Below are 13102 nucleotides of genomic sequence, written 5' to 3' on the forward strand. Positions count from 1 at the left end.
AAATGTGATTTGCTAACATTAGCAGTAGCAGACAATACATTAATGGAAGAAATTGATCAGTGTGGGTAGAAGTGTTGTGAATAACGTGGAAACAAAGTTGGGAGGGCATTCTACATATGAGGAATGAGTATAGTCTGTCTAGGAGAAAGCAAGATGAGTGGTTACAGAAAAGGGTTCAAACTGAAAAGGCCTTTACATTCTTAGAGCTGGAAGAGAGCTTAAGAGATTTAGTCCAATCTGTCCCCCAGTGTAGAAATGACAGGAATCAAGGTGGAAAGGTCAATGGAAACCAGACCGTAGAAGGCTTTGGAAGCCAATTTTGGGTTTAATCTTTTATGGCAGGGGTTGCCAGCCGCTTTTCCCCTCCTTTATTGCCCTCCTTTAGGAAGCTTTTTTTTTTTTTTAAGACTTTCCCCTACAACTGCCTTCCCATGAAATTTTAATACCACAGATTAACTGTGCATCTGCTTATATAACATGTGATCCTTTTTATGTGTGTGTGACAGTCTCCCTGTTGCCCAGGCTGGAGTGCAGTGGCACAATCTCGGCTCACTGCAACCTCCACCTGCCGAGACTCTCCTGCCTCAGCCTCCTGAGTAGCTGGGATTACAGGTGTGTGCCACCATGCCCAGCTAGTTTTTGTATTTTTAGTAGAGACAGGGTTTCACCATGTTGACCAGGCTAGTTTCAAACTCCTGATCTCAGGTGATCCACCCGCCTTAGCCTCCCAAAGTGCTGCGATTACAGGTGTGAGCCATTGTGTCCAGCCGGGTGTGACCCTTTGAAGAGCCACAAACATATGAAAAAATGCTCAACGTTACTAATCATCAGGGAAACGCAAATTAAAACCACACTGAGATAACACCTTACCCCAGCCAGAATGGTCATTATTAAAAAGTCAAAAGACAATAGATGTTAGTGTGGATGTGTTGAAAAGGGAACACTTACACACCGCTGGTGGGAATGTAAATTAGTACAACCTCAATAGAAAACAATAGCAGATTTCTCAAACAATTAAAAGTAGACCTACCATTCAGTCCAGCAATCCCACTACTGGGTATCTACCCAAAGGAAAAGAAGTCATCATATCAAAAAGACACCTGCACGCATATGTTTGTTTGTTTGTTTGTTTGTTTTGAGATGAAGTCTCATTCTGTCATCCAGACTGGAGTACAGTGGCACCACAGTGGCTCACTTCAGCCTCTGCCTCCCAGGCTCAAGTGATCCTCCCACCTCAGCCCCCTTGAAGGAACTGGGACTACAGGTGTAAGCCAACAAGCCTGGATAATTTTTTGTATTTTTGGTAGAGACAGGGGTTTGCCACATTGCCCAGGCTGGTCTTGAACTCCTGAGCTCAAGCAATCCACCAGCCTTGGTCTCCCAAAGTGCTGGGATTACAGGGGTGAGCCACTGCATCCGGCCAGCATGCATATGTTTATTGCAGCGCAATTCACAATTGTGAAGATATGGAACCAACCTAAGTGCCCCTCAACTGACAAGTAAATAAATAAAATGTGGCATGTATACAGCATAGAATACTACTCAGCCATAGAAAAGAACAAAATAATGTATTTTGCAGTAAGTTGGATGGGATTGGAGGTCACTATTCTAAGTGAAGTAACTCAGAAGTGAAAAACCAGGCTGGACACAGTGGCTTACGGTTGTAATCCCAGCACTTTGGGAGGCCAAGGCAAGCGGATCACTTGAGGTCAGGAGTTTGAGACCAGCCTGGCCAACATGGCAAAACACTGTCTCTACTAAAAATACAAAAATTAGCTGGGCATGGTGGTGCGTGCCTGTAATCCCAGCTACTTCGGAGGCTGAGGCACGAGAATCACTTGAACCAGAGAGGCAGAGGTTGCAGTGAGCCGAGACTGCACTACGGCACTCCAGCCTGGGCAAGTGAGACTCTGTCTCAAAAAAAAAAAAAACACCCCAAAAACCCCCCCCAAATACTGGCTGAGTGTGGTGGCTCACACCTGTAATCCCAGCACTCTGGGAGCCCAATGTAGGCAGATCACTTGAGCTCAGAAGTTCGAGACCAGCTTGGGCAACATGGCAAAATCTGGCTCTATCAAAGAAAAAAAAAATTAGCTGGGTGTGATGGTGCATGCCTGTGGTCTCAGCTACTCAGGAGGCTGAGGTAAGAGGATTACTTGAGCCTAGGAGGTGAAGGCTGCAGTGAGCCGAGATCGTACCACTGCACTCTGGCCTAGGTAACAGAGCAAGACCCTGTCTTAAAACAAAACAAAACACCATATGTTCTCATAAGTATGAGCTAAGTTATGAGTATGCAAAGGCATACAGAGTGGTATAATGAGTATCAGTATTGGAGACTCAGAAGAAAGGAAAGTGGAAGGGGGATGAGGGATAAAAAAACTATATATTGGGTACAATGTACACTACTTGGGTGAGGGGTGCACTGAAATTTCAGACTTCACCACTATACAATTCAACCATGAAACCAAAACCACTTGTACCCCTAAACTTATTGAAATAAAATTAAAATAAAATAATGCCTAAAAGTAGCATCAACATGTCATCAGAAGTAATAAATAGCTCTATGCCAGAGTAAACTTGTCTATTTCAAGAGACAAAACTGTAAATATGTAACACACTTAGAAAACCATGGCAGGATACATAAGCAGTACAGGTAAAATTTAACCCCCAATATGTGGTGGAATTAGAACTGTTTTCTTTTGGAAAGCTACAGATTGAGTATTCCTAATTTGAAAATCTAAAATTTGAAACTTTTCTAAGTGTTGACATGATGTTCAAAGGAAATACTCATTGGAGCACTTTCGATTTTGGATTAGGGATGCATTTTTTATTTTTGCATTAGGGATGCTCAACCAGTAAATATAATGCAAATATTCCAAAATCTGAAATCTGAAACACTGCTGGTCCCAACTTTTTTTTTTTTTTTTTTTTTTTAAAGAGGGTCTTCCTGTGTCACTCAGGCTGAAGCGAAACAGAATAATCATGGCTCAGCCTCCTGAGTATCTAGGACTACAGGTACATGCGACCATACCTAGCTATTTAAAATATTTTTTTGTAGAGACGGGGTCTCACTATGTTGCTCAGGCAGGTCTCAAACTCCTGGCCTCAAATGATCCTCCTGCTTCAGCCTCCCAAAATGCTGGTACTACAGATGTTAGCCACCATGTTTGGCCCCAAGTATTCTGAATAAGGGATACTCAACCTGTATGGTGATTGGAAAAAGTAATCAGATATATTTATCAATGTTAATTAGCAATCTGTTATAGTTATGCAGGAAACAAAGACAACTGACAGTGAAAATAAAACATCACTATCTTGACAGAAAGTCCTCATTTCAGAATAGCTGATCTATTAGCAACTGGTTATCATTAGGTTAAAGGAAAAGAAAAAGTATACCATGCTAACACTAATCAAAGGAAAGCTCGAGTAGCTATATTAATTATAAAGACAAAGTAGACTTCTGAGCAAGGAAAATTATCAGGGATGAAGAATAGTATTACATAATGATAAAGGGGTCAATTCTCCAGGAAGACATAACAGTCCTTTATAGGTGCCTAACAACAGAGTGTCAAAATAGGTGAGGCAAAAACTAAAAGAACTGCAAAAGAAGCAGACAAATCCATTATTATTCTTGGAAACGTCAACACTCTTCTATCAGTGATAGACAAATGCAGCAGGCGGAAAATCAGTAAAGATACAGTTGAACTATAGCATCATCAATCAACTGGATCTAATTGACATTTACAGAATCTCCATCCAATAGCAGAATATACATTCTCCTAAAGCTCACATGAAACATTCACCAGGATAAACAACATTCTGGACGTAACAGAGCACCTGAGCAAAACATTTTTAAGAGGGGCTTATGTTGCCCAGGCTGGTCTCAAACTCCTGGCCTTAAGCAATCCTCCTACCTCAGCCTCCTAAGTACTGGTCACATTTAAAACAATAAAAGTAAGCCAGGCCTGGTGGCTCACGCCTGTAATCCCAGCACTTTGGGAGGCCGAGGCGGGCAGATCACAATGTCAGGAGTTCAAGACCAGCCTGGCCAGTATGGTGAAACCCCATCTCTACTAAAAATACATAAAAATATTAGCCAGGCATGGTGGCAGGGGCCTATTGTCCGAGCTACTTGGGAGGCTGAGGCAGGAGAATCACTCGAACCTGGGAAGTAGAGGTTGCAGTGAGCTGAGATGGCACCACTGCACTCCAGCCTGGGTGACAGAGTGAGACTCCGTCTCAAAAAAAAAAAAAAAAAAAAGCCATACACAGTATGCCTGCAGACCACAATGGAATTAGACTAAAAATCAATAACAGAAAGATAGCTGGAAAATTAAAAAATATTTGGAGGTTAAACAACAGGCGTCTAAATAACACATGGCTCAAAGAAGTCTCAAAAGAAATTTTAAAATATTTTAAACTAAACAAAAATGAAAATACAACTTATAAAAACTTGTGGGATTCAGCAAATGTTTAGAGGGAAAGTTACAGCATTGAATGCATACATCAGAAAATAAGGAAAATACAAAATCAACAATCTAAGCATGTGCCTTAGATTAGAGGTACAAGTTTCTGGAAACTAGAGGACGAAGAGCAACATAAACCTAAAGCAGGCAGAAAAAAAGAACTAATTAGAATTAGAGCAATGATCAATTAAATTGAAAGCAGGGAATCAACAGAGAGAATCAAGGAAACCAAAAGCTGGTTCTTAGAAAACATTAATAAAATTGATAAAACTCTGGCCAGGCTAACCAAGAAAAAAAAGGGGAAGACACAAATTGCTAATATCAGAAATAAAAGAGAGATTATCACTACTAAACATTAATGTCATTAATGACATTAAAAGGATAATAAAGGAATATTAGAAATAATCCTATAATTTGATCATTGAGATGAAATGAACAAATCACTTAAAGGACAAAACCTACCAAAATGTACACCAGAAGAAATAGATACTCTGAATAGGTTCAGATCTATTAAAGAAATTGAATTTTTTATTTTTTATTTTTATTTATTATTTTTGAGACAGAGTCTTGCTCTGTTGCCCAGGCTGGAGTGCAGTGGCATGATCTTGGCTCACTGCAACCTCTGCCTCCTGGGTTCAAGCAATTCTCATGCCTCAGCCTCCCAAGTGGCTGGGATTACAGGTGCATGCCACCATGCATGGCTAATTTTTGTATTTTTAGTAGAGACAGGGTTTCACCATGTTGGCCAGGCTGGTCTCCAACAACTGAGCTCAAGTGATCTGCTGGCCTCAGCCTCCCGAAGTGCTGGGATTACAGGTGTGAGCCACCATGTCCAGCCAGAAATTGAATCTATAATTAATAACCTTCCAAGACAGAAAGCATCAGGCCCAGATAGTTTTTTGTTGTTGTTGTTTTGCTTTTTAGTGGCTTAAAACAACACAAATTCCCCAGGAGTTCAAGATCAGCCTGGGCAATATAGTGAGACCCTGTCTCTAAAAAGCAAAACAAAACAAAATCACAAAATTTTGCTATCTTAACATTGTGGAGGCCAGAAATCCAATAAGAGTCTCACTGGGCTAAACACAAGGTGTTTGCGGGACTTTGTTCCTTTTTGGAGGCTCTACAGAAACCATTTCCTTGTCTTTTCCAGCTTCTAGAGGCCACCCGCACTCCTTGGCTCATGGCTGTCTTCCTCTGTGTTCAAAGCCAACAGTATAACATCTCTTTGACTCTGCTTCTGTCATCCCCATCTCTTTCTCTTTCTCATTTGTTTCCTTCTTCCTCTTTCATAGAGACCCTTGTGTTTACATTGGACCCACCAAGATAATCAAGTATAATCTCCCTATTTTAATGTTTAGCCACCTTAATTCTGCTGTAACTTTATTTAATTCACCTTTACATGTAATTTAACATATTCACAGGTTTTGTGGATGAAGATGTGGACATCCTTGAGGGGCCTTTATTCTGCCTACTACACTATCCCAGCCCCTTCACTATGATTTTTAAGTACATTCCACTATTTGTTAGAGGCCCAGACAGCTTTACTGGTGAATTCCACCAAACATTTAAGAAAGAAATGATATTCTCTATAGTCTCTTCCATAAAAACTGAAGCAAAGGGAACACTTCCTAACTCACATCCTATGAGGCCAGCATACTCTAATACTAAAACCAGATAAAGATATTACAAAAAGTAAAACTCCAGACTAATATATCTCATGAACATAAATGCAAAAATCCCTAATAGAATATTAGCAAATTAAATCCAACAATGTATAAAAATATTTATTCACATAGCCAAGAAGGATTTATTCCAAATATGCAATGCTGGTCCAACATTTAAAAATTAATTAATGTAATCCATAACATTAACAGGTTAAAGAAAAATCATATGATCATATCAATAAATGCAGAAAATGCATTTGACAAAGTCTACTACCAATTTGTGATAAAAATTCTCAGCAAACTAGGAATAGAGGGGATTTTTTAACTTAGCAAAGAAAGTCTACAAAAAGTCTATAACTAATATCACACTTAATGGCAAGAAACTAGGTGTTTTCTCTTCCTTTTAGACTGGGCATGAGGCAAGGATATCCCCTCTCACCACTCTTATTCAACATTATACTCAAAGTCCTAGCTGATGCGATAAGAAAAGAAGGAAAATAAAAGGTATACAGATTGGAAAGGAAGAAATAAAACTGTCTTTGTTCACAGATGATATGATTGTCAATGTAGAAAATCCCAAAGAATAGGCAAAAAATTCCTGGAAATAAGTAATTACAGTAAAGTCACAGGATATAAAGTCACAGGATATTTAATATACAAAAGTCAATTGCCTTTCTATATACCAGCAATGAATATTTGGACTTTGAAATTAAAAGCACAATATCATTTATATTAGCATGAAAAAATTAAATATTAAGGCATAAATACAATAATATATGTACAGGATCTATATGAGGAAAACGACAAAACTCCAATAAAAGAAATCAAAGAATATCTAAATAAATGGAGAGAGATTCTATTCATAGATGGGAAGACTTAATATTGTTAACATGTTAATTCTCCCCAACTTGACCTATAGATTCACTGTAATCCCAAACAAGCTCCCAGCAAGTTATTTTGTGGTTATCAACAACATGATTCTATGGTTTACATGCAGCAGCAAAAGACTCAGAATAACACCAAACTAAAGAACAAAGTCAGAGGACCAATGCTACTCAAATGTAAGACTTACTATATGGTAATCGAGAGAGTGTGGTATTGACAAAATAATAGACAAAATGATAATGGAGCAGAATAAAGAGCCCACACATAGACCCTTATAAATATAGTCAACTAATCTTTGACAAAGGAGAAAAGGAGCAAATGTTATTCAATGGAGGAAGAACAGTCTGTTCAGCAAATGGTGCTGGAACAATTGGATATCAATATGCAAAAAAGTGAATCTAGACATACAATTTATACTTTTCATAAAAATTAACTCCAAATGGATCTTAGAATTACATATAAAACATAAAACTATATAACTTCTAGAAGATAACAGGAATATCTAGTTACCTTAGGTTTGGCAATGAGTTTTCAGATATGACAACAAAAGCATGACCCATGAAAGAAAAATTATTAAGTTGGACTTTATTAAAATTAAAAACCTTCTCTGTGAAAGGCATTATTGAAGGAATGAAAAGCTGAAGGAATAAAGAGAAAGAATTTCTTTTGCAAATTTTCACAAAGAACGTGAAAAGATCTTTGCAAACGTGTATTTAATTAAAAATTTGGGAAAAAAGAAAAAAAAGATGCCACCTCTATCACCTTGTCAGATGTCAGTCAGCTCGAGAGGGTTGATAATGTTGTCTATGTCTTCTACATCCTTTATGGCTTTTGTACCAGCTGTTCTATCAATTATTGAAAGTAAATTATTGAAATATTCAATTATTGTTATCAAGTTATCTATTTTCCTTTTTTTAATTCTTTACATTTTGACTTGAATATTTTGAAGCTCTGTTGTTAGGTGCAGATACATTATTTCTCCTTGATGTATTTAACCTGTGTTCATTATGAAATACCCCTTTCATGCTGAGTAGTACGTGTTTTAACATCGATTTTGCCTGATACCAATATATTCACTTGAGCTATATTATGGTTACTGCTTGTATACTGTCTATATTTTTTATTTTTACTTTGGGACTATTTGTGTCTTTGAATCTAATGTATGTCTTTTGCAGTTAGTGATGATTGAATTTTTCTTTTTACTCAGTCTGTCTGACAATTTTTGCTTTTTGATTGCATTATTAGAACTATAACATTTAATACAATGATATGGTTGTACTTAAATTTATCATTTTGCTAATTGTTTTCTGTATTCTCCTGTCTTTCTGTTGTTGTTGTTGTTCTTTCTTTCATCTTTAATTGGCCTCTTTTTTCTTAAATAATATTTTCCAGTGTAGATTTTTAGTGTTTCTGTTTTCGAGTTGTATTATTTCAGTTGTTTTCTTAGTGGTAGCGCCAGTGATTGCAATATGCATATTATCCTATCACAGTCTACTTCAGATTAATACATAGACTTAATTCTAGTAAAATACAGAACCTTGCCTTCAACATTGCTTCACTTTCTTTCTTGTCTTTTGTAATTTTATTGTCATATATATTACATGCATATATGTTGCAATCTGTTAATATAGTATTTAATTTATTGTGTTAATAAACTTAATGTCTTTTAAAGTTACTAAGAAAATAAATGGGAAGATTTATTAAAAAGAATTTTTATCCAAAATATACAAAGTCCAGCCTGGGTGATGGAGCAAGACTCTGTCTCAAAAAACAAAAAAATTGTGTATTTTTTATATATATATATATATATATTCTTAAGAGTTCTTTGAGTCACTTCAATAGAAATCACTTCAATAAAAAAAACACAGATGGTAAATAACCATATGAAAAGATGTTCAACATCAGATGTCATTAGGAAAATGCAAATTAAAACAATAAAATACCACCATACACCTATTAGAATGGTCAAAATAAAAAAAACTGACAATACTAAATGCAGGGAAGGATAAGGATAACAGGAATACTTTTTCATTGCTGGTGGTAATGCAAAATGGTAAGCCACTTTGGGAGACAGTATGGCAGTTTCTCATGAAACTACACAGTCACACTCCAGCAGTCACACTCCTAGGTTATCTACACAATTGGGTTGAAAACTTATGTTCATACAAAAACCTGCACACAAATGTTTATAGCGGCTTTATTCTTAATCACCAAAAACTGGAAGCAACCAAGATTTCCTTTAATGGGCGAATGGATAAACACACTGTGCTATATCCATACAATGAACATTATTCAGCAATAAAAAATGAGCTATCAAGTCACAAAAAGACATGGAGGAAGCTTAAATGCATACTGCTAAGTGAAAGAAACCAGTCTAAAAAGTCTACATACTGTATAATTCCAACCAGCTACATGACATTTTGGAAAAAGCAAAACTGTAGAGACAGTAAAAAGATCAATGGTTACCAGGGCTCAGGGGAAGGGATAAATAAGTGAAGCAGAGAGGATTTTTAGGGTGGTGAAACTATTCTGTATGAAACTGCAATGGTGCACATATGCCATTATGAATTTGTCAAAACCCACATAAACTTACAACACAAAGAAAGAACCTTAATGTGAATTATGGACTATAATTAATAATAAATTAATATTGGTTCATCATTCGTAACAAATGTGCCACACTAATGCAAGATCTTAATAATAGGAGAAATTGTGTAAGGAGGAATGAGGGTATGGGGTACGGTGGGTGTATGGAACTCTATGTATTATCTGTTCTATTATTCTATAACCTAAACCTATACTTTAAAAAATACAGTATATTAATTTATCTTAAAAATAAAATCATAGGGACCAAAATAAATAACTTTTTTGGTTCTAATACAAAGATAATATACACGCCTTTATATCATACGAGAGCGATTCCAAACAAATAAATATATGGAGAGTATAAAATTTTTATTTTATTATACTTTGATACCTTTCTTGACCTTACTATACTCCTAGGTACAAAGCAACATACTGTTTGTAAACAATAAAATATTTCATTAAAAATCATCCATTAATACTTCAAGTTTCCTTTGTACACTGGAGATATTGGATTAAATGCCTTCTTAGAAATGCCATGTTAACCATTTATTTTAAAGTTTCTAAAATGCATGTTTTCCAGTGGTTTGGTCTTAGTGATTTTTACTTAATGGAATTATCTGTGATGCTCTGGGATGTGAAAATCATCTTGTGTCCCCCACTTCCACAAGTAAGTAACAATGCTTTCACCTCTAATCTTCATGTGGCTGATTTTTGTTTGAAGTTTATGGGCAAGATTTAGCTCCGTAGATAAGGACAGAAACGCAGGTCTGACAAGTTACATCAACATCAGGACTAAAAGTCGCAGGACTACAAACCACTGCAGAGGAAAACACAGGGAGTAATGATAATTTAGAGGTATTTTATGCCTCTACCACTTGGAGGTATTTTATGCCAACAATGTAAATCTGCCTTTAATGTCACACCATTTCAGTGCCTATATTATACCAAGTAATGTTCAGCTCATTTAAGTTGTGGAAGATTATTTACGAGTTTCAAACTTTATAATTTGATGATCTTAATAGGAGAAAGGGAGAATCCTATTTTTTCTTTTACTATCAGCATTTTACAGTATCTTCTGCAGTGCCCCATTTATGAGTTCCTATTTCTAGTTTTCTAGTTCCTATTTCCTAGTTCTCTGCTTTCTAGGTAGGACAATTCTGTTTTCCTTCATTGTACAGTAGCTTAAGACAGAACATTATAGAAATGTTTATAATACAAGAGAGTACATCAGGAAGAATTAATATACATTAAAATAGCTATATTTAAGAAATTTGGGCTTTGGCTGGGCGCAGTGACTCATGCCTGTAATCCCAGCACTTTGGGAGGCCAAGGCGGGCAGATTGCTTGAGCTCAGGAATTCAAGACCAGTTGGGGCAACAGGGCGAAACTCTGTCTCTACTAAAAATACAAAAATGTTTATGCACACCTGTAATCCCAGCTACTCGGGAAGCTGAGGTTGAAGGATGGCTTGAGCCTGGGAGGCAGAGTTGCCGTAAGCTGAGACTGCGCCACACTGCACTGCAGCGTAGGTGACAGAGCCAGACTCCGTCTCAAAAAAAAAAAAAAAAAAAAAAAGGCCAAGCATGGTAGCCCACACCTGTAATCCCAGCACTTTGGGAAGCCAAGGCAGACGGATCATTTGAGGTCAGGAGTTCAATCGAGACCAGCCTGGTCAACATGGTGAAACTCTGTCCCTACTTTTTACAAAAATTAGCCAGCTGTGGTAGCTACTGGGGAGGCTGAGGCAGAAGAATAACTTGAACCCAGGAGACAGAGGTTGTGGTGAGCTGAGATTGCGCCACTGCACTCCAGCCTGGGTGACAGAGTGAGACTCTATCTCAAAAAAAAAAAAAAAAATGGGGCTTTGAATTTTTACTTCCCTTTAGCTAAATATATATATATATATATTTTTTTTTTTTTGGTGAGAGAATCACTGTAAAGATTCTATTCAGTTATGCCAAGTGAATTACTTATATATTCTTCTGACTCTATAACCTAAATATTTAGATATTTATATTTTATAGTTACCACAACAGCTAGCGCAATTACTGTGTAGACTTTCATCTTTTCCAAAGCCTGGTCGACAGCTATCCAGACGTACTACTTGCAAACTGTGGTCCACAAAATGCATTGCTGGTAGAGTTTTATTAAAGTTATGGTAGAAAATATATGCTTGGCTCCAGAAAAATTCTTCTATTCGATCTCTTGCCTAAGGTTGAAAAATACCAGAGAAAGGTACAATTACTAAACCATGAACCAAATTTATCCTGCAGTATCACAGGCAATAATGTACTGTAAGCATGCCATACTTTACATAGAGAAATTCCTGAAAAGGTGTGTGCTAACACCAAAATTAGTCTAGCCTTGACCTTATCAATTGTTGTTAATTAATATGTGCAATGGTTAAGAAAAATTGGGCTGGGCGCGGTGTCTCATGCCTGTAAACCCAGCACTTTGGGAGACCAAGGCGGGCACATCAAGAGATCAAGAGATTGAGACCATCCTGGCCAACACGGTGAAACCCCGACTCTATTAAAAATTCAAAAATTAGCTGGGCGTGGTGTTATGTGTCTGTAGTCCCAGCTACTCAGGAGGCTGAGGCAGGAGAATCCCATGAACCCAGGAGGCAGAGGTTGCAGTGAGCCGAGATCATGCCACTGCACTCCAGCCTGGGTGACAATGCGAGACGCCATCTCAAAAAAAAAAAACCAAAATAAATAAAAATTAAAATTAAAATTAAGATTAGGCTGGGCGCGGTGGCTCATGCCTGTGATCTCAGCACTTTGGGAGGCAGAGGTGGGCGAATCACTTGAGGCCACGAGTTCAAGACCAGCCTGGCCAACATGGTGAAACCTCGTCTCTACTAAAAAATACAAAACTTAGCCAGGTGTAGTGGCAGGCACCTGTAATCCCAGCTACTCGGGAAGCTGAGGCACAAGAATCACTTGAATCCAGAGGCAGAGGCTGCAGTGAGCCGAGACTGCGCCACCGCACTGCAACTTGGGTGACAGAATGAGACTCCATCTCAAAAACAAAACAAAACAAAATGAAAAGAAAAATTAAGACAAAAAACTTGCTTTGAATTATTTGCAATGTCTATCCCATATGTAGATAATTGGGTGTTCATTATATCTAATTTCCATGATCATCAAAGAAAAAGAGTCAAGCAAAACGGAAAGTAAGACTTTTCTTGGCCGGGTGCGGTGGCTCACACCTGTGATCCCAGCACTTTGGGAGGCTGAGGTGGGCAGATCTCTGGAGGTCAGGAGTGAGACCAGCCTAGCCAACATGGTGAAACCCCGTCTCTGATAAAAGTACAAAAAATTAGCTGGGTGTGGTGGTGCACACCTTTAGTCCCAGCTACTTGGGAGGCTGAGGCAGGAGAATTGCTTGAACCTGGGAGATGGAGGTTGCAGTGAGCTGAGATGGCCGCCACTGCACTCCAGCCTGGGCAACAGAGCAAGACTGTGTCTCAAAAAAAAAAAAAAAAAAAAAAAAAAA

General features: G+C 37.7%; 1 protein-coding gene across 2 annotated transcripts in view; it reads right to left on the reverse strand.

Annotated features, from left to right (window-relative positions):
* Positions 1–9949: 9949 nt before the first annotated feature.
* The window catches only part of ZPBP2 (zona pellucida binding protein 2), an 8931-nt gene continuing 5778 nt past the window's right edge, over positions 9950–13102 (reverse strand). For both annotated transcript variants that reach the window (XM_011998985.1, XM_011998986.1), the window contains 2 exons: positions 11630–11810; positions 9950–10418 (listed from right to left, as the gene is read on the reverse strand). In XM_011998985.1, coding sequence (XP_011854375.1) covers positions 10324–10418; positions 11630–11810 — 276 coding nt within the window. In that variant the 3' untranslated portion in view covers positions 9950–10323. The remainder of the gene's footprint in view (positions 10419–11629; positions 11811–13102) is intronic.

The sequence above is a fragment of the Mandrillus leucophaeus genome, unplaced genomic scaffold (genome assembly GCF_000951045.1).
Source record: "Mandrillus leucophaeus isolate KB7577 unplaced genomic scaffold, Mleu.le_1.0 Scaffold58, whole genome shotgun sequence".
Classification (NCBI taxonomy): Eukaryota; Metazoa; Chordata; class Mammalia; order Primates; family Cercopithecidae; genus Mandrillus; species Mandrillus leucophaeus.